The sequence below is a fragment of the Saccostrea cucullata genome, unplaced genomic scaffold, assembly GCF_032062105.1.
Source record: "Saccostrea cucullata isolate Sc308-1 unplaced genomic scaffold, CSIRO_AGI_Scuc_v1 ctg1656, whole genome shotgun sequence".
Lineage (NCBI taxonomy): Eukaryota > Metazoa > Mollusca > Bivalvia > Ostreida > Ostreidae > Saccostrea > Saccostrea cuccullata.
The window spans coordinates 90,086-117,500 of record NW_026941322.1 but is presented as its reverse complement, the minus strand read 5'-3'; the positions used below and the strand labels follow the sequence as shown (position 1 = coordinate 117,500).

Below are 27,415 nucleotides of genomic sequence, written 5' to 3'. Positions count from 1 at the left end.
CTGAAGAGGAAATGCCTGAAATAAAAGACCCTCTAATGGAGGAGGAGAGTACTCATAAAATGTCTGAGAGTAAACTCATCCCTGAAGGAGAGAAGGTCGAAATATTACACCCCCAAATGGAGAAGAGAAACATCCCTCACAGTAGTACATGCCTTCCAGATGAGGAATTGCCAGACCCCCCAGTGAAGGATACTGAATTGACAGAAAAAATAGACCCCTCAACTGAGGATAATGTCGATAACATCTGTAGAGGTGAGGAAACTCTACTAAAATCTATTAATTGCTGTGGAATCGTCATTGGGGGGGGGGGCAGTGATCATGGATTTCATGGGTTCACCCCTTTCAACAAATTTATTTCCCCTCAAACAACATATTTCCTTACATAATCTTCTGTATGTAGGAGTTACCCATGAAACAACGACCCCAGGAACCATAAAAAGTTTGCTTGCCCTCAAACTGACCCCCACAAATTGAAGTGATATTCCACAATACTTTTTATTCACAAGAACTTTATTTTTACATAAATGTGCAAAGCAATCTGCTCTCAAACTTCCATTTTTGCTAACTTCTGACAAATGGAGTGTAATGAAAGATAAAATATAGCCAAAAAAAAAAAAAAACAACAACTAGAAATCACAATAAATACAATGTTACTTTATCACTAATATAAGATCTCATGAAATTTTTCCATTTATAAACATTTATAAGTAAAAAATCTAAATATCTGGATTAGTTGATAGTGCAAACTAGTACTTCTTAACTTATAATCAAGTTCATTGAATGATCAACTGGGTAGGTCAGTTTTCAGGTACTAAGATATATCGTATAAGAGGAAATTTTAGCGAGACGCAAATTTAGCGATTTGTACTTGAAAATTGGTTTTTAGCTGACCTCAACGAAGTTGGGGGAGCTTATGTAATACCCTCGGCGTCGGTGTCCCAGGTTAAGTTTTTTGGAGCCGTTTTCTTTTTAAGTACTTCTATGCCCTATATTGATTAGACATGCATGGAAGATGGTTCTAGTGTGTTTCATTGTACCAGTCAAAGTTTCAGATGCTGCAATTTCAGCGAAGGAATGACCAGATTAATGTTTTGGGTGCAAGTTAACATTTTTGGTGCAGTTTTTGGTGTAGGTCTTATTTCCGAGTAACTATAAGCCCTATGTTGACCAAACTTGCATGGATGTGTGATTTTCCCTTACTTAAAGACAACATTCGTTGAGGTGAGCTCTGTAATCTCTGATTACCTATGTTTATTTTTAGCGAGATACAAATTTAGCGATTTTAAAATGTTCACTTAAGAATTAAGCTATTACAAATAAAACGCAATTAATTTTTAGCGATATTAAATTTTAACGATCTCAACACACTCGGTAATAATGCTAAAATTAAATCCTTGCTAAATATCCTACTTATACGGTAGTCCGACGTAGTTAAATTTGACATTAACAGATTGCTGTAAACCAACTTTTATTCTTGTGCGAAAAATCTCCACGAGTTTGGTGCCCTACATTATCTCAAGATTATTAATCATTGCGAACCTATTATTTTGCTTTGTAGTTGTAGAGAATGTTTCCTCAGTTGTGAAAATTTATTGTAAAGGTTGATTTCAAACTGATAAATTGCAAAAAAAAAAAAAAAAAAAAAAGAAAAGATGAATAATAGTTGATTTGCGGTATTTAGTGATAAGTTTCCGTTTGAAGTAATAATTGGATGGGAATTAAAAAAAGATACTGTATAATCCCTATTAACCGCCCCGGGCGCTTAGAAAATTGCAAAAAAAGGGGCGGGTATTTTTGTATTTATGATATTTAATGTCATATTTTAACTTCAAAAAATCTTTTGAAAAAATACAAGGAACCACTAAAATAATGTCTAACTTTACTTAAAGTAAAGATAATCCACACAAATTATGCTAAATTATTCATTTTCCACTGAGAAATTGTACAATAGATAAGTTTCATTTTCACTTTCTTTAATTATTTGATACGATTCTTGTTGATTTTAATCATTCTACAGGGGGGCCCTTCTTTCCTGACAATTAAGAAAGACCTAAGGGGGCGCTTATAGGGGCAGGGGCTCTTAATAGGGATTATACGGTACGCCAGAAATGTAAGTTCAACGAATTAAAATTATCTTTACATTTTCAGGTTTCAACGTCGTTAAAATACATGAAGAGGAGAAAGGTAATGATAAAATTATTTGTTTTTATCATACGTACATCACTACATGTAATATATTTTCTGGCCAAGCATTTTTATATAATCATATGTGCAGTTCTGTAAGTTATATTGTGCTACATGAATATAAAAAAAATCATGCTTTATATTTTGTCACAAGATCATGCCTCTTTAGTCTAGACTTTCTTTAGTATAATTTATTTATTTTTTTAAAATAGATTTTGAAGATCAACATCAAAAGAAGAGGATAAGGAACAGTATTTATCAACTGGAATTAAAACAGACAGAGAGCAGGCTTATTGGAAATGAAAGAGGTATGTTTTTATTTATAAAGTGATGAATATTTATTTTTTGAAAGATATGCAGTCAAATACAGTAATTGCAATGCTGTGTGCAAATAAATTGAGTAATGTACGTTTGTTTGCATACATTGTTGCAATTATGAGACTATAGCTTTCCAAAATAAAGATTCATTACTTATATATACATTTTAAAAATTCTCTGCCTTAAATTTACTGACAAAGTGATTAATATTCTAGAATCCATGTATTATCCATTGTGTAAGGTACTGCCAATGGAAGAGCTAATGTAACAGCTTTTAACCCCCTTTCCATGTTATAGTGTTTTTGATACCATAGATATCAACATACTTTATATGCGAAATACATGTGTAATGTAAAATATTCTGTGAAATCGCCAATATCATGGGGGTTTAATTTCATGGAGTTCATGAACTTAAGAACACCTCCCAATGTAAAATTTTATATATATTACTACTCATCACTCCTCCAACCATGAAATAAAATCCCCACTAATCAATATTTCTTAAACCTAAAAAATAGACCCCACGAAAAATGTGATTTTACAAAAGGTTAGTAGGAAATTGTTTTCAATTTATTTTCATTGCATATAGTTGCTTTTGCATGTTTCAAAAAGTAAGAGAAGAAAAATGCTCCTGAATGACTGGATTTTCTAAGGAGAAAAGAAAACAATGATTAATATAGTAGCACCAAAAATTTAAATACACACATTTTAAATTTAAATAAGCAATAATTGTATAAGGGTTGGAAATGTTATGACAGAGTTCATTATCTACAGCTGGATATATCGGTTTAAAAAAAAGAAACAAATTTTTTTTTCTTTTAAGATTTGACCTCAGGCAGACCTATAGTGGAGAATTTAGGAAGGCTGGAAGATCTTCATATTGAATTAGAAGGAGAAGGTGAGATAAACTGTATTACATAGTTACTCAAAAGTTATTTTAGCCAGATGTAGTAAATTCAATTGCAACTTCTCGGCCTTTCAGACTAGCAGAAAAACAGCCTCAAATGTATTACATAGACGTCATGACAATTAAGCCTCTTTTTTCACAAATTTTGGAATAATGTGGGAGGACCCTCATATCTGTGGAGTATAGAGTTTAACTTAATTGAATGTAAAGATATTACCTAAAATATACCACAGAAGGGACTTTTAACTCTGTCTATTCTACATCTTTATAATAGGAAGTTGTATACATTTTGAACATCATGTGATGTTAATACAGTAAAACTCGGTTATAATGAAGTCACTGGCAACTGCAAAATTACTTCGCTATATCTGGAATTTGTTATATCTGTATAAGGAATTCGTTAAATTTATACAACTGGAAATCCAAGATAACTTTGTTGTATCCATGAGTTATCAATATTCATGCTTGTACTAAATGAGTTTTACTGTACACTCGAGGTTGTTTCTCTGGCGGAAAGACCCGAAATGGTTATGATGATGCGATTGATACAAATTTAGTAATTAATTCGACTATAAAAATCTGTATATAATTTTAGCAAAAAGTAATTTTAGTGCCTCGACAATATTTTCTAGCCTTAACTCTGTAGCGCTTAATGAATTGCTAGCAACGTGTAATTTTAGCAATCGCAACATTCTAGTATTTATTAAGTGTGATAAAATGTGTTTATTTATATTACTTAACGCATGAAATTAAAATTTAAACATGTTAAAAGAAATCAAAGAATAATATGTGTAGATTTGCAGATATGTATTGAACTGATATATATCATTGATTGAAAAGTTTTCTGTTTTATTGAAAAAAATATTTCTTTTTCACAGCATGTAGTGAAAATCATGTAAATGAAGTCTTCAGCTCTGATTCTGAAGAAAGTATTGAAAATCGAACAGACATACTATTGGAGGAAAAGATACATGTAAGTACACGGGATGTATTTCTACACCTGTATTAAGGTCAGTTGACACATTCCCCCGAAAATATACAACTTGTCCCAAGAATTGGAAGAATTTGTGCTGGAAATATTGCTACTGGATCAAAAAGGTTTCCTTGACAAAAATTGGGGTACATAAAAACCAGGCATTTGTGCTAGATTCAGGAGTATTGTAATTCCTGTAGAATCCTACTCTGGAACTGCTTATGTCATTATCTCTTTGTTTATATATCTTTCAAACTTAATCAAGACAGTTTTGAAATTAAAAAAACAGTGAAGATTATAAATATTTTATTATTGATTACAAAAAAAAAAAAAAGAAAGGAAAAAAAAAGAGCCAAAACAGGCAACCGTTTCACAAACAAATCGCAAATCATAACTTTTAGTGAAATGCACTAATGCATGTGCTAAATTCAAGTTTACGTTTACGAGCTACGACCTGTTCGTGAAACGATCGCCAGATATTCAAGAACCATGTTGTCAGGCCGTAATTAAGAAAATGCAAAACTTAATAGATTTTATATGATCAGTATAGACATATGTTTGCTATGTGTAACCCAAAAAATCAGCTAAATTTTATTGATTGCACATCTGCATAGATCATTGCAGATTATTAAAAAATTTAATATAATTTAAAAAATAAGCTTTATAGTGGAATATGAAAAAAAAATTAGATTATACTTTGATTTATGCTCATTATTTTACAAAAAATGAATGGAATATAAGAAAAAATATTTTTAGATTATACTCCGAGTTATGCTCATAATACTGTAAACCAACTTTTATTCGCGACGACTTTATTTTGCGATTTACCAGGGATAAACTAGTTCGCGACGATTTATTTTCGCGACAAAGCTTTTTTGAATATGTTGTTAATAGACACATACACTTCAAGGACCGGTTTGCGGCGAGAAATATTCGCGATGACGAGACTCTTGCGAACTTCGCGAAAATTTCTAGCATGCGAATAAAAGTTGGTTTATAGTATTAAGAAAAAAATGAATGGAATATAAAAAAATATTTTTTAGATTATACTTTGATTTATGCTCATTATTTAAAAAAAGGAAATGAATGGAATATAAAAAAAAAATATTTTTTAGATTATACTTTGATTTATGCTCATTGTTTAAAAAAAATCAAATTAAATCTGACTTCTAATTTTGACAAATTATTTTACAGGACAGTCGACAAATTCAGGACATTGACCATCTACGGGATATGATCCGCAATAAAGACGTGGGCTTTGGATCGCACCTTCGCGTGAGGAGACAGCGAGGGTTTTATCAATATTTTCACCATATTTTTACTCTGGAAGCCAACAACCAATCCATGACAGTTCTACATTTAGCTATAACCTTACCGCTGAACATATTTTGTGATAAGGCTATAATCAATTTTTCTGATTTTAACAATACTTTTTTGAATTTCAGTCGGGGAGTTGAACTTCTCAGTTGGTATGCAATTCCAACAAATAGAACGTTAGACAAAATTAATCAAAGAATAGAGGAAGTAATGACATTAGGTTTCATTAACTACAGTCTTACCTCCCCTGATAAAATGAATTGTGCTTCTTTAGTTTCGTACATTTTAATTGGGGAGAAAGATCACAGAGAAGTGTTTGAATTTATCTGCCGCCATGCAGTGTCTGGCATTTATCTCATTTTATTTGTAAATTGCATTTGTTATTTGATATCTAATATTAGATATTTTTATGATTCAGCTGCAAAATTCAAAGCTAAATTAACAGATATATTTCAATTATTCAAGTTAAATATATCAGAAAAGTTCTACTCATTTCTTAGTTGTCTATGTATTATTTGGGATTTAGTTGCTAATTTTGTAAATATGCTCTTTAGAAAAATTGAAAAAAAGAGAAAAGAGAGCGATGAAAACTGGGGGTAACTATTATCAAATAGGGACATATTTTCAAGGTGATTTGAAATTTACAGCAAAGCAGGTTGACTGAGGACTATATTGTGCATTAATAAATTGGTAATGTAAATTATGATAGATAGAAAATAAGATTCATTGATATTGTTTAGTTAAAAAAAAATATCTAGTCAATAGATTATTGAGAGAGTTTGCTCTCTTGGTCTATTCGGCCACATAATGCACATACCGGGTAGTCATTAGGTCTTTCCACCTTTCTGTGGAAAGACCTATTGATTTTCTTAGAAATATGAAATATAATAATATAGAAATATGAAACCTTCACTAAAGTCTTCGACTAATTGAGAGGACTCTGGAATCTATTCACTGCGAAAGTATTTGGTGACTCCTTCAATGAGTTATTGCCCCTGAAAGTCTTTAAATTTTACAAATAATTAAAAATTTTCAAAACGAGAAGTGATAGAGACATGGGACCAACTGCATAAGATTTATTGACCTTTGATCATGAAATTAATGCAAAGGTCAAAGGTCAAGGTCACTCCAAAATGAGAAATTAAGCTCTTTTTATATCTCTTTTGTCTTTTAACATATACGATCAGTCTTTGCATCTTTCATATGTACTCTTTTATTTATTTCAAAGAATTCATTCTTGTCCCCGAAGATTTACTCTGTTGAAAGTTATAGCCCCTTGTGCGAAAAACTTTGTAATCGCTACTACTTCAAAACTGTAGACCGTAGAGACACCAAACCTTCACTAATGTCTTAAGGGTCGTTAGGCCTAACTTCACTGTATAAATGCGAAAGGATCTGATGATCCCTTATATGAGTTATTTCCCTTTAACTTCTTTGTACTTAATATAAAACCTTATAACTTGAAAACTATACGTTGTAGAAGCATTGCGTCAATTGCATTGTGACCCTTGACCTTTGACCTTGAATATTTTCTCAAGGTCAAAGGTCAAGGTCATTTCTTTTTTTTTAATTTTCATTTTTTTCTATCCTTTAAGACAATTTTGGTTTCTTATTCATTTATTTATTTCATGGAATTTAATTTTAAGGAGTCATATATAAAACTAAATTGAAAAATTCAAAGAAGGTGGAAAGACCTCTTATTGTTCTGTGAACAAAAAGTCTCCTAGTTTATATCCGTTTTGTTTTATATTGTTCTCTACACAGTTTTATGAGACAAAAGATTTGTCATTTAATATCATGTCATTGTCAGAAAAAATCCTCAACAATGCATATTATTTTTAATAGGTGTCAAGGTATTTTGTTTCAGAAAATGTAAACACTATATTTACTTGATAAATATATGTATATTACAATGACAAAAAGAAGAGAGCAGTAAATGTTTTAAAGTGATTGATCAAGAAATGTTTGAAAATGTTTGAATATAAGATATTGTGTAGCAATGAGCAGAATCATTAAGTACAAAAAGTACATTTTGTTGATTTGTTACAAAAAAAATTGTGTGAAATCCACCTTTTTTTTTTCCTGTATATATTATGAGTGTATGAATTGTTTGAAAGTTCACTAAGTTTTTATATGAATTTAATTAAGAAAATTGTACTTTTTTAAAATATTTTAATTTTGCATGCATGTAAGAGACTTATTATCATGAATGAAATTGCAGGGTTTTAAATACTGCTGAAGTTCAGTTACTTGCATTAGTCAGATACAGTGTCCTTTGACCAATGCACTCCACTAAGTAAATTTATTATGTACACCTTAGTCTGTTTTGAACTAGTGCTGGAAGTTACCCTTACATGCTATTGATATATATTATCATGTTGTAAATAAGTATTATTCATAAACCAAAGTATTTAATACTTTTTTTTCATTTTGAATATAAATGTGTAATGAGGAGGGATATTGTAATTTTTTTTTTTACTTTTTAAAAATTTTTTAAAATCTGTTTTTTTAAATACCCTTTTACCTGTGAAGATATTAAATGTGATATCACTGCCTGTATTAAATACAAAGAAGTGCCATAGAATAGGGCAGTTAAGATTATTAGCTTTTCCACAGATAGTATTTTTCCTATATTGTTGATTTTATTGTTTTTACAGAGTATTAAGTGCTGTTAAAGAATCCCATATCATATTATATGATTAATATATAGTATATTAAATTAATTATTTAATTAAATTAATGTATTTAATCATATATAACAAGAGCTGCCAATCCATACAATTTTAGTGCAATTTTTTTCTGTTTTAGCATCTTAAATAACTCTAAATAAGCCTTACATTCCTTCATTAAATTCTTTCTCATTAAAATAAAAAAAGGCAGCTAATATAGGAGCACAATATGTGCCCATGAAGATTCCAACAGATTGTTGTGTTGTGTCTGCAAAGCTACCTAGATGTTGTAAGTGAAGGATGTTGTATGTGTAAATATATTATATAAATATTTTTAAATACTGTTAAACTAAAGTATCTCAAATATGGATATTATAATCATGAATATTTTGAATCCATGAATATTATATCTTGTTTTGCTTAGTTTCATTATGTTTGAGAAAAAAGGTTTGACTATATCTAGGAACAAATACCTAATCTGTCTTTACATATTTAGGATCAAAAATCTTATCTGTCTCAACGATTATCTTGCTTCATTGTTTTTCAAGTGCAATCATTCAACATTATTATTTTTTATACTTTTTATACTTGTGGAGTTGGTGCTGTATTTTTGTGGAGTCTAATTAAGGAATCACTGTCTAGTTCGTATAATATGCCAGGGACATCAACGATAGTGGGAAACATGGGATAATTTATGCATAACGGGCGAAGCCCGTTATGCATAAATTATCCCATGTTTCCCACTATCTTGATGTCCCTACATAATCGTATTGCGAACTAAATTGTGATTCCTTATATTTCTATTTCATTGTGAAATAAAATTGTAGATTTATATTTTTAAAATGTAAACATAGATTTAAATTACACGAGGACTTCCTTGCCAATTTTCAGTAGACCTCGCCCACTGACGTCAAATACAAAGGCAGCCGCACGAGATTTTCATGCATATTTTGCATCCTTAGCGTCAGACACAGAGACAGATGCGCACGAGATTTGCATGCATATTAGGCCTCCTTAGCACCTGACCTTTCGACCTGCCTAATTTACATTCCGGCAGATTTATCAAGAAATTAAATCCGCTAAGTTTCAAAGGGTTATCACAGAGACAAAAATAAGAAATGGAAATATTGTATAGTCTATAGTTTTTGTAAAAAATATACACTGTACATGTGTGGTTAAGCTTCTTATGGACTTTTATTTATCATTTTCTTGGACTTTAAAGATTCTTATTTTACAATTCAATTTGTATTTTAGAAAAATAAATGATTAATAATTCTGTAATATGTTTGTTTCATATTTCTTCGGAAGTTGTTTTCAAACAGTTTGCTATTGAATAACAAGCGTTAATATTACCCGTTGATATTTTTCACATGACCTCCACCCCTTCCCTCCCCTCCCTCCTTTGTAGGAAAAAGAGTTTTGAAAAACAGAGCAATTTATAAACTTTTACCCTATTTTAGTTTTCTATTGAAACGTTTCTCTTGTAAACACTTTGAATACATAGAGGAATAAAAACACTACAAAACTTTCCCTTTTAATTGCTTTATTAAATTTAATTTATCCCTTTCCTCAATGCAAGTTTGGTTAATTTCCGGAGCGTGTCAGGGCTCCCAAAGGGCAATTTCCTGACACTTAAGTAAAATAATAGGGATAGACAGGAACTTTATATACCCCCTCCCCTACCACCCACACACATTTAAAGAATGATATAAACAACAATTTTAAAAAAAATTAACAGATGAACTTGTATACAAGTGTATATTGTGCTTCTGTCGGGGGACCCACATCTGTGTGTCTCTAAGTACTATACTTAACGATGCACAGGTAACTTTTTCATTCAAGTCGCCTGCGTGGCGCAGTGGTTAGAGTGTCTACTTTCTGGAGTCGATCCTTACGTCGCGGGTTCGAATCCCACTGTGGGACGTGGAGACCGGTCCTTTGGATGAGACTCTATAAATCATATGCTAACTTTAATAAAACATGAAATATCGTTTGTCAATATTTGAAGAATTTATAAATATACGGAATGGCATAACTGATGAAGAAATGTTCATTGTGCTGATTTACATGTCGGCCATGTTGGAGCTATAATTGCGGCAGGTTCTCCGTAAAAAAAAAGAGTTTATATAGAGAACGTGCAAAAAATCGCAATTTTTTATATACAAAACACCACCATGACCCTTCATCAGTAGTCTCACCTTCTACCTCTATGTGCGTCTATTACATGTATGTGCGTCTATTACATTATGTACATGTAAGTGCGTCTATTATAAATAATTGTGTCTATTACATTTAGGCGCGTCTGGTACACACAGGAGCGTCTGTATTTGTACTTCATATTTCTCTTTGTCCTCAGCAAAAATTAACGCTTTTCTTGTATTGTACATTGTACTAACAGTACATCAGTAACTGTAAATATACCCGGAACTCACTTAGATTATCGTATTTATATTTACAATTAAATTCATGGTCAATTGATAAAACGCCAGATAACGAAATCTTTTCCGACATGGATATATACGATTCACGTGACGCTGTATACCCATGATTATCACATTACGAATATCTGATGCATAGTTCAATTACTTAATATCTTAATTATCTTCAGGAATAAGTGACAGTGTTGTCTAAGCTGTAAAGTTATGGAATCCTTTAAACTGCTGCCCATTTGTGTAATTTTGGTATCGTCGCTCGTTGCTGTAACTTTTGGACAATCCTGTACTTATCGTGATCAGTGTTCGTGTTCCATGGATGATGGAAGTCTTATAGATTTATCTTCCTTAGGCAATCAAGACCAAACCCCTGCGTAAGTATTGTATGACCACTTAAGGCGCCCGCGCCCTCTATTCCGCCTATGATATTTATATGTAAGATGATATGTGATATAAATTATACTCAACTTTTATCAATTCGATATATACACCTTGTACACTATATATGCACTGTATACAAAGTGCTAATCGAAAATCTACTTGATTTGGATCACTTGCTATATTGCTTTGGGTACTCTGATGCATTATGGGTAAAAAAGAAAATTCTGCAGGCAAAATATGAATAAAAGTAACTTTAAGAAATTACAAAACTTATTATACCTTTATAGAATCAATGTAAATTTATTTGAGAAAATTTTTAAGTTGAAACAAGTTAGAAATTCGATACCATTCTCATTTACTAAGTTACAATGGGATTTTCGCTCATTTTGCATTATTTCAATTGTTCTTAATTTTTTCAAACTATATTCTGTTGTAAACGTTATTGTATCTTAGTTTTCGCCTCAATTCACCCACGAAACATCATATGATTTCTATAAATTACACTTTTTAGAGAAATTGGGCTATTCTTGTTTTGAGTGAATGCTATACTATGTTTGCAACATATTTTTGCGATGGCTATACTTTTTTCGGATCCTTTTTGTGATTTGCATGAAATTAAGATTTATTGTTTTTTGTTAAAATTATTGCGATTTAAACAGTTTTGAAAAAGGTATTGGCATTTATTATCCCAAGAGAAACATTTATCAGTCGAAAGAAGTTAAACAGAAATAAATAAATATAGAATTTGATGAAATGTGCTATCATTGCTGGTGTTTGTGCGATACTTGATTTGCGTTTTGTCACGATTCTTACAGAAATGCTATGTTTGATTTGAGTAGAATAATTCTTGAAGAATGAAGCCGTATATAGGGGGAGTATAATCCAAAGACACTGGCTCAAGTTTATGTCGTTAAATAACTTATTGATAAATACACGTAATATAATTTTACTTATGTTTTAAAGGTATGTAAAACGGAATAAAGGGCTTCACAAACTAATCGAATTTTTTCCAAAGCTCATGATAGGCGTAAGACTGAATGCGTTAACCACAATATGCTACGGTGTCTTCTTGTTGTCTGTGTGTCAGTTTGCTTAAAAAGAAACGAATTTGTTGAGACAAATAAGGTTTTTCAACCTATCATTTAATTTATCTCGGTTCGTTTTTTTTTTTGGCTTACTTCTCTCACCCAACTGTTAGACCTTTGTTTTTATACTAAATTTGATTACGAAATGTTCCATTCACTTAATCAATACCCCCGGTACATAGGGCTCACAGCGTTTGTGACCGATCAACAAGGGATGCTTACTCCTCTAGGCACACGTTCCAATCTCTGGATCTCTGGTATTCCGGGGGGGGGGGGGGGTCCGTATTTATGCCCTGCCCACATGTTTGTATTGTTTGTATATTTTTTGACATAAATCAATGCTCATTATCCTCATTTTTTTTCATTTCTGAAATATTCAACTTTTAGATAGAATGGGTTCAGACGCCATTAAAAAAACACAATGCATTTACTAGAATACCTGGTCCGTTCACATTCAAAAATAAATCTTTATTGCTAGAATCATTTAATATAAACGTACCCATTTTCGACTAAATAAGTCTAAAAACAATTTTCAATCAATATGCCTTTCAGAACAATATATGAATCTAATATGTTGAAGATGACATTACCTACAAAATAATTTTAGAAAAATAAAACTTTTCCGTCATAGAGCGGGTGATTGTCCTCGCCTTGTACACCTTTTTTCTCTCTTTTATAAATTTATGATAAAGAGATTATAATGCAACTTATGTAATATTTCACCTATTTTCACACTATCATCAGACATCAGAACTTAAAACTAAGAATCTGAAACAGAATCTATGAAGATAAAAGTTTAATTAAAATTTGGCATTATATCCCCATAGACAGATCCAGAAAAGCGGATAAAGGTTAGGGGATCAAAACCTGATAATTTTTTCAAATTCACTAAAATTTAAGAATATTAAAGTAACCATATCAAAATACCCCCCCTCCCTCCTTCCCAAGAAACGCAAACTCTTAACAGTCAGTCTACGATAAAAGAATATAGTTACGGAAGTTCACTGATTTTCAGGGATATGGTATGATTTCTATGAAAAAAAGATCCATGCATTTCTTTGAGAAATGTGGTAACCATTTGTTTTCTTTTTATAACATGAATTTTTTTTAAATATTTCATGCAATCTCTTCTTAACACTTATTTGGCTGAATTGAAATTAGTAAATGAACGAAGCGGCATTAAGATTTGAAGTTGAATGCGTTTTAATTAATCATTAAATTATCAAATCAAAACTTTGAATGCATATATATACCACTAAATATTTACAAAACCATGTATATATGTAAAGTCTAAGAGTTGAAATCGATCTTTAAAATTTTACAATATTACATGTAAATTGGTGAGCAACATGAAAATTCTTAATTTGGTATGTTTTTGTTTATGAATGACTATCATAAGTTGATAGGAAAAATGAGAATATATATGGAAGAATGTAGCTTGTCCACCATCCAGAAATTTATGCTTGAGCAATCCTTTATTCCGGAATGAAAAAATAAAACTAAACATATAAATTAACGAAATAAAAACGTCATTACAGTTGCTTCCATTAGAAATTAAAAAAGATACTGTCACGAAAGGTTCAAAATGTTAAAGGTAGGGGTATAATTTATTTTATTAAAAGAAAAATAAGTAACGTCAGGTGCCTGTGTGTTTGTACTCTCCTAAGTAACTTACCAAGAGGCCACACTACTTTTTCTATAATTTATATAAATACATATGTATCACACTCACCGATTGAGCATAAAATGCTCAAGGTGAGCATATGACACATGGACCTCCGATGGACTGGGCCATTGTTGAAATGTAAGAGGAGTCTTGGGAAGAAAATATTGTACAGTACTGTTGGAAACACAAAGTAACGTCAATAAATTATTTTAATAATTGCACCAGGCCTAAATACTATATGTATACTCGAAAAAAGTATAGCTGTCATGACAACAAAGATAGCTTTCTTGATATTTTCTACGCAAACATAATATAGCTCTGGAAAAGTTGGGTAGGTGCATATTTGATGTAATTGCCAGGCTATAAAGAAGACCTTGTGGTCGAATTTGATAGCTTACGTTTGATAAAGATTCATATTAAACATTACAATAAACATGATAAATGTTTTATTGAAATAATGTCAACAGTCCATTCCAGTGGATGATTAGTCGAAAAATGACCATTAGATGCGTGAAAAACGCGTGCTACCGATGTTTATGGAGGGGTAGATGAAACAAAAATATGATTATCTTTAAATATACCAAGAAGAAGTCTCATATTGTTTGAAGTAGTTTTATTATCAGTAAGAAAACGTATATAAAAGCACATTTTTTGCCTAAATGTGCAGACAGAAACTTCGAATGACGCAAACAAATATAGCTAGTGATCCAAATCAAGTAGACTTTCGATTAGCACTTTGTATACAGTGATATGTATGTGTAACAAATATATGCTGGTATAACAGACTTTAAAAAAGTGTCATAAATTAGTTGTAAGCATTTATACATACACATGATTGAACTTCTTTACCTGTTTTTCATGACGATGGGGGTGTTTTCTTAATTGTGATTGTAGTCAAGTACATTAGAGGTCAAGAGGTCAACAGAGGCATCAAGGAAATGTTGACATTGGGTCTAGTTTGTCTTATAGAAGAAGTGAATGGAAATATTTGGCTGAATTTTTCTCTTATCATAAATCTGTATCAATGATCTTTGAAAAAGTACATGTACTATGTCAAATTACGATGCGATTCTTGAGACATTGTTAAAAATCACTCTGATTTTACACACAAGAACTCTGAAATCGATTTTCAAAGGAATAAAGAGTTCTTCATTGACAACAATTATGTAGTTTTCTAATACTACATTTAGGTCTTCACATAAACTGTTGGAATTCCGATGAGCACTAATTATGCTTCTTCTCAGCAGACCTGTTTTTATATACATGAAGCTATGAAGCAGAATTTATTCATAAAACTTGTACCGTTTCATATTTGGATGTTTTACTGAATAACTGACGATATGTGGCCATTTAGCAACTAATTTGTATGACATAAGATTTTTCATCATTAACTTTCCTTATCATACCCCGCTTGAAAAGTAAGAGGGTGAACAGCACCAAACAGATCCAACCTGACACTCAAGCATGCCAGAAAGCAGTCCCAACTACCTTGGAACTGCTCTGGGAGCGCTATAAGACTACTGTGGGACTGCCCTAGAAACACATTTCTTTTCAAACTTGCTTTCACTGGGCAACAGAACAATTATTATTTTTAACCATCCCCCTTCCTTCAATGAAACGATCAACCTATTCATTGATTGGATTTCTAGGAAGTCATCTGTCTTCATTAGTTGTGTACAAATTATTATACGCTACTGCAAAAGAATTTCCAAGATATATCACAAATTTTAAAGTTGAACGAGTACGACTGAGATAACAATGTTTTGTCACAAGTGATCTGCATAGTAACGTTATTTTCATATTGTGATGTCACAAACAAAAAGCAACATTTTATACAGCATGTGCTATTAATAGAAATTGTGTATGGCTATGACTGTGCCACAGGCACTTGTTTCGGTTATAAATTTTAAACCCATAGTATATAATAATAACACAATGGTGTTATTATTAATTTATTACTATGGATTAAAAAAATAGTACCGAAACAAGTTCCTGTGCTATGTTTGTACCCGATTTTAATCTAACCTGAATTGTGGTTTTGTAGATATAGAGATAATTCGCGAACTTTTTGATCACCGCTCGCATCCGTCCCTTTGTTACGCTCTAGGATACTCATCTCTTATCCGCGACTCTTCCAATACCACTGAACGAAATTTAGTGAGACTTTCACGGATTCTTTTTTACATAATGCAATTGTGCACCTCCTTCTTTACTTTTTAATCAGACACATATTTTGGGTTTCCCGTAGCAAAACATGGACACTCTGCCATTCTTACTATAATATTGAAGGGCACCCATCTTTTATCCGCATCTCCTCCTATACCACTGAATGAAGTTCAAATGATCTTTCAGATTCTTTATTACATAATGCCATGATCACCTCCTGTTTTACTTTTAGATCTGACACTTATTTTGGTTCTTCCATAGCGAAACATGAATTTGCCATTATATATAATCATATGGGAGGGGGTATCATTTAGTGAGCTCAGTGCTAACATAACCTCTATTGCATATGTTGTTGTCTACATGATCTCCCATCTTATTTAATACACTCAGTAGAGCATGCTCTGTGTACGAATTCTTGGCTGGCCTGTTTCATACTAATTCTTTTGCCTTTAGTTTTATACTAACCTTGACTCTAAAAATATACTGTCTTCCTGGTCAACTTGTAGGGCTCGTCTGTGTGTACGGTCAACAGGATATGTTTACGCCTATAGATATCTGATCCCACCTCAGGAATTTTCGGGGGTATCTGTTTTATATCCTGTTTATAGACTTAGTTACTTGTATTGTTTGTAGATTTTTTTTGATCGATCGTTATCTTAATTTTTTCCATATAAATAGTGGTAATTATTGCGTCACTTTAGTTAAATGTTGCGGGATCTCACCTGCCCACGCATTAATACGAGGGGTGATAAAAAAGTTCGCGAACTATCTCTACATTTACAAAACCAAGTTTCAGATCAGAATGAAATTTGGCACACTTATAGCAATGCACATGTTCTATAAATAGCATATGAAAAGTAATAATTTTCTCCATCATTGTGACGTCACAATGTGAAAATGACGTCAATGTGTAGGTGACTCGTGACGAAAAATGGTTTTCACAATCTTACTCGAGCAACGAACGGCTGTAAAGTTTAACGTATAACTTGGAAATTCCTTTGAAGTATCTTATAATAATTTGTAGAAGGTTTACGAAGACAATAGACTTTCCAGACGTTCAATCATAAATTGGATTGATTGTTCTAGTGAAGGGAGGGAGATGGTTAAAAATGACGTTTGTTTTGTAGCCCAGCGAAAGCAAGCTGAGGGAGAGATGTGTCTTTTTTTAAAGCAATGCAAGATTGCGAAAGTTACAGCTAGAAAAATGGTTGAATATCTTTACAATAATTTAATTAATAAATCTCTAAAATATTGTTTACTTTAGACTTTTAACATATTAGATACGATAAAAAGAGGGCACACATTCTTTATCCACATTGAATAAACGACGCTCCAAAAAACAGAAGACTTGGGTTTTGATGGTCACCATGCTCATTCTGGAAAAGAATAATCATTATCCACCCATACTATTGCCGAGATTTGGCCATTTCTGCATATAAATGGACTGCTTTTGTTATAAAAATTAACTTGCATGGAAAGAAATTTAAAACTCAGAAAAATCTTTCAGCTTCTGTGACAGAACGCGAGGGAAGGGGTAAAGTGACCGCATATATCACGTTATTCGCGCATGAGCAGAACGGTGGCAGATGTGTATTAAAATCGGAGAGGACTAATTTAAAATATATTCAACATTGAAACCAAATATTGTTTCTTTTATGGAAGTTTTTCAATTAGTTCGCGAACTTTTTGACCACCCCTGGTATATCCTACGTCCCTTCTATTTCAAAGAAGTTGCAACTTGATACACAACCATTTCCCACGAAAAAAATTGAAGTCCAGTCTTTTTGATATCATTGGCAGCTGCCGATTTGTTAAAAAACAAAAAGGAAATCGTAAATCAACTTACATTGTCATTGGTAATTTGCAAAATTATTTTGTTAAAAACATTCTGATTATACATACAAATACTCTGAAATTGACATTAAAAAATGCTTGAAATTCTGATGGACAATATCTAATGGTTTCAACAATCTATTGTATTCCCATGGATACCAGTTGCGTCCCGTTATAAGCAGACTTGCTTATGAAGCAAGATTTGTCCAAAATCTTATTCAAGAAAAGAAGAAAGCACTAGCTGTGGCCTTCAACTCGACATTTATATATGTCGACGACGTATTGTCAGTTAACAATGGTTATTTCTGTTCTTATATCGCTACGATATATCCTGGTGAGCTTGAGATAAAAGATACCACAGAGTCTGACACATCTGTTTCATATTCGGGTATTTTACTTGAAAAAGACGTTAATGGTAAATGGTCATGTAATCTAACAATCAAGCTTTATGATATACTTTTAGACGTCCACTTTTCAATCGTCATCTTCCCTTACTTATGCAGCAATATATACCTTCATCACCTGTATACGGTATATGATCGACCTTGTCAGCAAATTCATCATTGGGTCAAATGGTGACTGACGTTTTTCATATTAATTGTAAGGCCATTATTTACACACTGATTGTCGACAGAATTTCCCAATATTTCCCGATACATTTGACAAGGAGTACTCGGTGGATGTGAACGGTCGACAAGTATTGCTCACTCCTCCATGGCACCTGATCCCACCTCCGATGTTTTGGAGGTCCGTGTTTTCTCTGTTCCTATTTTGTATTGTTTATTGGACCTTTGAACTTGAAAACTGTTCGTTATCTCCATATATTTCATTCTAGAATACGCTGTAGCATAGTACCTCTGAAATTCCTCATTTAATCTGAGTCTGATCTACATCACTTCTAGAATACGCTATAGTATAGTAGATCTGAAGGTCCTACTGTAATGTGTGTCTGGTTTACACCACTTCTAGAATAAATTGTGCACAGTACGTCTAAAGTTCCTCCTGTAATCTGTGTCTTGTTTACACCACTTTTCTTATTTTTGTGAGGAGTGAAGATAAAGGGTTGATATCTAAAGCATTTGTGGGCCCTGAAAATGGTTATAAACTTAAAAAATTCCGGAACGATCCAACCGTCCAATATTTCCTGAAATCTTTTTGTTTGAATCTGTTTTACTTTTTAAACTTTTTGCTGTTGTTTTGAATTAAGTGGTAAATGTGCTCTACGACTAACATGCTTTTTAGAAATTTAATATGCTTAAATTATTCAGAGTTGATGTTTTGCTTGCTGAGCCGTTGTTACTCTGTATTACACCTTATGAAATCCTTCTTTTTCTCCCCTTTTAATTCTGTTTTTCAAGTATAATTTTACCTTTCAGGTTTGCTGACAGTTTTGCCTCCGATGGCTATTTTTACTCATATAATCCATGTTACTCATTCACTGAAGGCGCCTGTATGAATGCCGCAGTAAGTATCAAAACTTACGTACAGTATACACAAACCCCTTCCTAAATAATGTACGTGAATAGTTAAAATAAGCTGACCTCATATTTGCCGCCAACAACTGAATGCCCAATTATTGCGCTTAGCTTAATCTTGAATATTCCAATTTATGTAATCGCCCGCGTGGCTCAGTGGTTAGAGCGTCTGCTCTAGAGTTGTGAAGTAAGGAGTTGATCCTTACGTCGCGGGTTCCAATCCCTCTGTGGGACTTGGAGACCGGTCCTTCAGATGAGACCGTATAAACCGAGGTCCCGTGTCGCAGTAGGTGCTGGCACGAAATTGATCCCTTCCTGCTCAATAGACCTGAATGCTGAGTAAAGGATAAAGTTTGCATCTCTCCACCGGCAAGTGGTGGCGTCTCCATAAGAGTGAAAAGCATATTCGCTACACTAACATCTAACAACATCCCATCAATCGGCAATCCTCGGCTGACTCCGCTACGCTCAATTCAAACCTCGGATGTGATTAGTGGAGGATTACGCATCAGATCCTTACATTTCTCCGCCGGAAACTGCCTTATCACTCATTTCATAGTTCGCTCTGCATAACGTTCTTCGAAAATGTTTCATAATTAATGCAATTCTTTATCGTAAACAGATTTCGATTACAACCTCATTTAAGTAGGCTTTGTAAGCAAGAAAAAAACTGTTGAGTGTGCCACAAAATAATGACTGAATCAGCAATATGGTAGAACTCCTTTGACTCCGAGACTATGTGCGAGGTACGAGTCATCCGAGAAACTCCGAGTGACATCCCATAGAGGGTCATGTCAGAGTTAAAATTCTATCAACCAATCAAATCGTCGCCTGCAAAAATCATCGTATATTTGTTGAAGCCAATAAATCTAGAGGTGTTCCGAATTTGACCTCTGGTGTGACCGTCTATGGGATGTTGTTAGATGTTAGTGTAGCGAGTATACGAGCGGATCTAACATCTGATTTTAATTAGCTTGGCCTGTGCACAGTGTATAATTTCTGTTTTAAAAGGCCTGCCAGATAAGCGGTGACCAGTCGCTTCAATACCAGCTTGGGGACGCCACCAGCACCTCCTACATCTTTGATGGAACCAACGTTCATTTTCTCTACAGCTCCACAGATTCAACTGGAATCACAAGGTGCATATCATACTGTTGTTTCATATATATTTTACGGTCAATATTATTATCATTAAGAAAATCTTTAAAAATATATATATATTTGATTGCCCTCTCTCGACCAATTGACTAAAATGGCCCAACTCAAAACTTTTTTTGTCATTCTAGAACACGATTTCTTTTTATATTCCCCTTATCCTGTCAACAAATATAAATGTTGAAATTTTCCGGGAAAAGAATTTTCTCACCTGTCAATCCAAAAATTTTACTCTGAGTCATAAGAAGACAAACATATGGCACGCCAAATTCACAAAAATGAGATAATCATAGTTTCACAATCGATAAACTAGGTTTATCGGTTGTAAACTATAGTTTACAAACCGTAAACTATAGTTAACAACGTTAATCTATATTTCACATCTGTAAACCAAAGTTAACGCGATAATCTATGTTTCACAACCGTAAACTATACTTAACACCGAAAACAATCATTTGCGATCGCAAAACATAGATTATCTGATAAATACAGTTTCACGATTTGTAAACTATAGTTTACAAACCGTTAACTATAGTTAACGATCTGATAAATATAGTTTCACAATTTGTGAAACCATGATTAACAACTCTTAACTATAGTTTACGATTGTAAACTATAGTTTACAAACGTGAATCTGTGTTTATCAACAAAATCTAATGTTAACGCTTTATTACAGACAGATAAACTTAAATTAACATTCGTAAACTATAGTTAACAACCGTTAAATATAGTTTTACAGGTGAAAACTATACTTAACGAATCGTTAACTATAGTTTACGGTTTGTAAACTATAGTTTACAGTCGATAAACCTAGTTTATCAATTGTGAAACTATGATTATCTCATTTTTGTGAATTTGGCGTGCCATACAAACATATTTTTAAACATGGACTACGTGACTGAGATCAAAGGCAACATGTGTTTCGTCGGACCCAAAAACCGGCTTTGCCGAAAGCCAAAGGCAGAAAATATTGTTCGAAGGGTCAGCAAAATGTGCAACATTTTCCCTTAAATTATTTATTTTGACAATATTTTTCATTTGCTCCCAGATTTTCTGTAAGTGAAATGTTATTTTACGTTTGTGAGTTATCATATAGATTTGTCACATAGGCCTATTTATTTTCAATTATTTTAAATTTATGGGTTTTGACAGGAACGTTGACGTCACCTTGATTTGTGACCAATCGGGACAGCCTGCAAATTTTGCGCCTATGGGTGAAGTCAGCTCTTTGAACTACGTATGTATTTACTTATAAAAACAATAAGATGCTTTCTTTAACAGTTATGAATCATTTCAGGATCCGGGGACTGCAAACAATAAATCCATTGTTAGCTAGGCCATTATTATCATTTACTATCAGTGTGACAGTTTGCTTGATGGGGCGTGCTTATAATCATTTTACTCATAGATTGGATTGATTGATTGATTGATTGGTTGTATATTGTTTAACGCCCCTCTCGAGAATTTTTCACTCATATGGAGACGTCACCGTATGCCGGTGAAGGGCTTCGAATTTAGACCTATACTCGGCACTTAGGGCCATTGAGCAGTGAGGGTTCTTTATCGTGCCAGCGCCTACCTTGACACGGGCTCTACGTTTTTAAGGTCATAGTATCCGAAATACCCGTGACTTTCATTTCTGATTCCGATGTTTGACTTCAATGAAATCAATACTAATTTGCATACAAGTAACAGCTTTTTAAAAAGCTTGTCTGACTAAATCAATCAATTTATCTGCATGAAGAATGATAACCCTTTTGAGCAATACTTTGTGGGTTTAAAAAATATCCTAACTTTATATTTTGAGAACCTTATATAATTGAAATCTTGATTTTACTGAACTTGTAGATGAATCATCTCTACACTGCATACTAAAGAACTTTGTAGTTGAAGGGGGGGGGGGGGTCTGCAAGTGGAGTGATCTGCCCTTGGATCTAAATTGATTTTAAGCTACATTGTAACACCTGTTATAAAATCTGTTATCAAATCACGCATTGTGAACATTTTAAAAGATGGATATAATTAAAAACACATTTTGTTGGAGTGTATTTTCTCCTCTGAAGTCAACAGTAGTAATATGTGTTCATTATTTTTTTTTTCTTAAAAGGGAAGGGTGATGACACTATCATATAATACATGATATATTGAGAATGAAATAAATAAATTCAATAGTTAGGCTTTGTAGAAAGAAATGTCCAAGATTATTCACTACTTTTTTATTTATCTTGTGCATCTGAACAAAGACATATAATAGATCATGCATCTGGAGACGATGGCTTGAACTGCATTGTTTATTATTATTGGACTCGTCCATATATGGAATAAACCAACCGCGGGATCGGTAAACAAATTAGAAACATTTGTTCAGTGTTACATGTCCATATACCATGTATACTGATGTATACGATATGTTGTTTTAAAGAATGGTATAAAACTTGTAGATAGAATTTCTGAAGTATTAGAAGGTAGAGTATTAGCTTTGGTTGTGGTATATGGACTGATCCAGTAGTATAGAAATGCAGAAAAAAGGATACACGGACATGTTGAAACGGCAAATAATATGGAATAATCTGTTCCATGCAAAAAGATTAAAGGAAGTAAATACTGCAGTATTTCGCATAAGTAATATCTTTCTTTTTTCTGAAAACTGTTTCTTTTAAAATGCAGGTAAAGAATTCCAATGTAAATCAGCTCGCACAAAATCTAGCTCTTTAGATATGGTCGCACATTTTCGGATCTTGGAAATATCAATCCTTATACTGCCTGACGCCGTGACGTCAGGCAATGAAACTCAGAATACAATAACCCGATAATACTGGCCAATCACATTGAATGATTGTTTACCAGAGCGACACTAATTTGCAGACAGCAGCAACACGTGGTCAGTCAAAGCCCGTTTTCTGTCCTCAAAAAACGTATTTTATTTGTCCGGTGACGCATAACCGGATAGGGAATTAGATACTCATAAGAAAATTTAAAGAATGGAATTAGTAAGGCTACTCTGCTACTGTTATACTATGTAGCTATCACTATCATCATTATGGGATGTAAAACTTGCTTTGTCTGTCCATTTGTTGTTTACTGAATACAAGTGAACAATCATTCAATACGATTGGTCAATATTGCCAGTGGTATTGCTAGCTTCTGTGTTTCATATGCAAATGAGTATTGATTTCATTGAAATCTAACATCGAATCGATGAGCAAAATGATGATCAGCATACGAAATTTCAGCACGCCTAATGAGGCAAACTGTTACACTGTTAGTAAAACGATGAATATTTACACACTGAGTTGTCCACGAATTTTCTCCGCTATCCCCATCACGACAAGGAGCACACGGCGGATGTTACCGATTGGCAGGAATGCTCACTTTTCCATGGCACCTGATCCCACCTCTGATGTTTTGGAGGTCCGTGTTTGCTCTGTTCCTGTTTTGTAATGTTTAATGGACTTTTGAGCTCAAATGCATATTTCATCCAATAATATCATCCGTTTATTACAGCATATACGGTATATATCTCCAATTTAACTTGCTACAGAATACATGTGGCTCGAAGAGTTAGTAATACAGAGCTTTGAAAAAGCTGAATTCTTTTGAAAATTCACAAGAGAAAGACAGAACTACATTTAGCATTAACTATTCGTATCAACATCAAAGATTTCATAATTACTAAGTATATCTCAAGACAAAGTGTCAAACTATACGTTATTGATTACGTGGGGCATGCTTATGAAACATTTTCATCCTCCCTTATATCACAACCAGTTCTATTAATATGAAGAAAGTATCCAGGAACACAACGAAACAAAATTATATTTTTTTTTATTTCAACTCCTTTCCATCGATTTTAATTAAGAGCAGGTGTTGATTTGAACATGTCTTATTGTTTAGATGTTACAATAGAAAAGGATTGGACACACGTTCTTAAAACTTAAAACGTCCTTTCCTCTCGAGGGCAGGTGTTATTTGAATGAAATTGTTGCCTTACCACGCACGCTGTCAATCGTACAATAATCAATTCCGTTCCTGATATTACTGAAAATCCAAACAAATTGGTATAAAAAAAATGATGTTTTGAAAGCCATTTTGTCATGTTGAAAAATATATAACGAACAGTAATCAAGCTCAAACTTCCATTCGTCGCCCACGTGGCGCAGTGGTTAGAGCGTCTGCTCTAGAGTCGCCATGTAAGGAGTCAATCCTTACGTCGCGGGTTCAAATCCCACTGTGGGACGTGGAGACCGGTCCTTCGGATGAGACCCTATAAACCGAGGCCCCGTGTCGCAGTAGGTGCTGGCACGAAAAAGATCCCTCCCTGCTCAATGGCCCTTGATGCCAAGTATAGGACAAAGTTTGCAGCTCTCCACCAGTAAGTGGTTGCGTCTCCATATGCGTAAAAAATTCTCGAAAGGGACATTAAACAATATACAATCAATCAATCAATCAAACTTCCATTCAATCAAAACAAATTAGAAGTAGAGCAAACACAGACTTCTTAAACACCAGAGATGGGATCAGGTGCCATGAGGAAGTAAGAATTCCCTTCCGACCGGTCACACCCGCCGTGTGCTCCTTGTATTGATCAGGAAATAACGGGAAAATCTGTCTACAACTTGGTGTGCTAATAAAGGTCTAACAATTGGTATGAAAAAGTCAGTCAGCATTTGACTTAATGCTAAATATTGTACGAGTATTTGCTGATAGGGTAATGTGTATCTACCGAAGAACTTGCGAAATGATGACTTTTAACGAAACTGTTGATATTTTTGTTTTATGAAATTGTTTGTCGTACGAACTTTTACTTCGAGAAATTATTAAAAAGATATAAGGAGCCTCGAGTAGAGAAAGCAATACCGGCATATCCCAAAAAATCTTCAACAATTCAGGAAGACAACAGAAAGATTATTAATCACATAAATTAGTTCGAGTCCCCTGTTCCTGTTGATGATAAGATGAAATAGTAGGGGACATTTCAATGACAACAATGTATTATATGAGATTGTTCAGTTTTTATTTTCAAATAATCGTTCTATTAGGACGATTACACGTATAAGCGCTATTTTATTATATCCTTATCAAGAATATAATGACCATTGGTGACTATCGTGTTTATTCTGAATTGGGACTTATTTCAATAACTTTCACATTGTTTTGTAAATATTTAAGACAATGATAACTCTTAATGTAATTGACAAGTTACGAGACTGAAAATGATATTCGAGGAATCCTTTGTCTGATTAATAATTTGATTATAATTGACAGGCATTTTCATTGACTACTAAATGCGCCTGCCCCAATGGTTGTGGTGGAGGACCTCCTCCAAGTCCGACAGGCCCAACGCCTAACCCTAAACCAAATACATCCGGGTCAAACGATGAATCAGGTATCAGCGTAGGGACTATTTTGTGTATAGCGTAAGTATTTCCACCATGATTTTGAATTAATTTCTTTGTTAATCATGTTAATTATGTCAGTACATTTTCAATGATATACTAAATTTGAAATAAAATATCATTGTTAAGGTATTGTTGGGGTATTTTATTCTCTTGTGACGTCATTGGTTTTTGCAAAGGCTGTTATTAAAAATATAAATTCATACTCAAAAGAAAAATACCATTTGGAAGAAAATTTTCCAATAGGCATACTGAAAAACATTGAAATTGAAAACATAATAAATGGAAATAAATGCATTTTCCCCTTTGAACTATGTAAAAGCTATGAGGCGGAAAATACCTAAAAGAAATCGCTTATGAAAATTTGCTGACAGAACAAATATAGCTTACCTTAAAATATTTGCTTCATACCAAGAAACAGCAATGAAAAGTTCCTCAGATTTATCTGAAACATACGAAGGTTGTGAAATTTTGTGTTTTTCCTAACAAATCTGACCTCTTTTGGTAGAGTATTAGCTTTGGTTGTGGTATATCTGGTAGCAGGAACCGTTTTCACAATGGGTGTACGCAAAAGTCGAGGAAAAGAGGCTATTCCAAATGTTACCTTCTGGTCATCAGTTCCTGGACTTATCAAGGTATCGCCATCCTCTCTCTCCCTCTCTCTCTCTCGTAAATAGAGCTGAAATGTTTAAACACTATCAATTCATCTCTGCCGAAAGATTTTCAGTCCTCTTTGCGCTGTATACTTATATTTACATATACTTCTTATATCATAGGATGGATTTAAGTTCACATTCCAGAAAATTCGTCCAGGGTACTCCAGTGTGAAGTGATTAGCTCAGGACACTTTAGTATTCAAATATATCAGACGTTTGACTTTTTAAATAAATATTTTTACAACAATCAAATGTGTGTGTGCGTTTTTTTTTTTTTTTTACACTTTCGTATTATGTAGGATATTTTTTCTTTCTGTTCTGTACATATATAAGCCCTAATGTAACATGCACACATGCACACCCTGAGGCCAACGCAAACAGTCGTGAATCCAATCAACTGAGAGCCAAAAATCTATATGTTCAATGTTGATAATATTTTTTCCCTTCCCTCTTGAGAATTTTCACTCATATGGAGACGCCACCACTTTCCCAAGACTGTAATTTCTGGCCTATACTCGACACATAGGGGCATTGAGCAGTGAGGAAGCTTTTGGCTGCCTACTGCAAAATGGGACCTTTGTTTTATAGGTCCCATAGGAAGTCTCGTAGTGGATTCGAATCCATATACAAAAATATGTCTGTTAATAACTATTTCATGAAAAACAGCTTATTTTCAAAACTTTATCCACTTGATGATTTGAAAAAAGTTCTTTTATTCAATACTGTGCTGTTAAGAACGACATGTAGCGTTACAGTTTTTTCTAACTAAAGAATTTGCTCCATTGAAGTTTATTCACATTTG

The 27,415-nt window shown here is 33.3% G+C and overlaps 2 protein-coding genes across 2 annotated transcripts in view; both read left to right on the top strand.

The window, feature by feature from the left end:
• The window catches only part of LOC134257624 (uncharacterized), a 7,981-nt gene extending 323 nt beyond the window's left edge, over window positions 1–7,658 (top strand). Inside the window, exons 1-7 of the mRNA XM_062740211.1 lie at window positions 1–252; window positions 2,149–2,184; window positions 2,397–2,492; window positions 3,326–3,400; window positions 4,288–4,382; window positions 5,577–6,519; window positions 7,427–7,658. The exon at window positions 1–252 is cut by the window's left edge and continues 323 nt beyond it. Coding sequence (XP_062596195.1) covers window positions 1–252; window positions 2,149–2,184; window positions 2,397–2,492; window positions 3,326–3,400; window positions 4,288–4,382; window positions 5,577–6,299 — 1,277 coding nt within the window. The 3' untranslated portion in view covers window positions 6,300–6,519; window positions 7,427–7,658. The remainder of the gene's footprint in view (window positions 253–2,148; window positions 2,185–2,396; window positions 2,493–3,325; window positions 3,401–4,287; window positions 4,383–5,576; window positions 6,520–7,426) is intronic.
• Window positions 7,659–10,878: 3,220 nt separating this feature from the next.
• On the top strand, window positions 10,879–26,857 carry LOC134257625 (cation-dependent mannose-6-phosphate receptor-like). The gene is made up of 7 exons (XM_062740212.1): window positions 10,879–11,174; window positions 19,308–19,395; window positions 20,418–20,545; window positions 21,714–21,798; window positions 25,827–25,978; window positions 26,466–26,592; window positions 26,734–26,857. The coding sequence occupies exons 1-7, from the start codon at window positions 11,011–11,013 to the stop codon at window positions 26,788–26,790; spliced, it is 801 nt and encodes a 266-aa protein (XP_062596196.1). The 5' UTR covers window positions 10,879–11,010; the 3' UTR covers window positions 26,791–26,857.
• The last annotated feature ends 558 nt before the right edge of the window (window positions 26,858–27,415 follow it).

Excerpts from the sequence above, each read along its gene's own strand:
- LOC134257625 (XM_062740212.1), top strand. The coding sequence starts at position 11,011 with ATGGAATCCTTTAAACTGCTGCCCATTTGTGTAATTTTGGTATCGTCG. Across the intron at positions 19,396-20,417 it reads GCGCCTGTATGAATGCCGCA|GCCTGCCAGATAAGCGGTGA; the intron begins GTAAGTATCAAA and ends CTGTTTTAAAAG. Across the intron at positions 25,979-26,465 it reads GGGACTATTTTGTGTATAGC|AGTATTAGCTTTGGTTGTGG; the intron begins GTAAGTATTTCC and ends CTCTTTTGGTAG.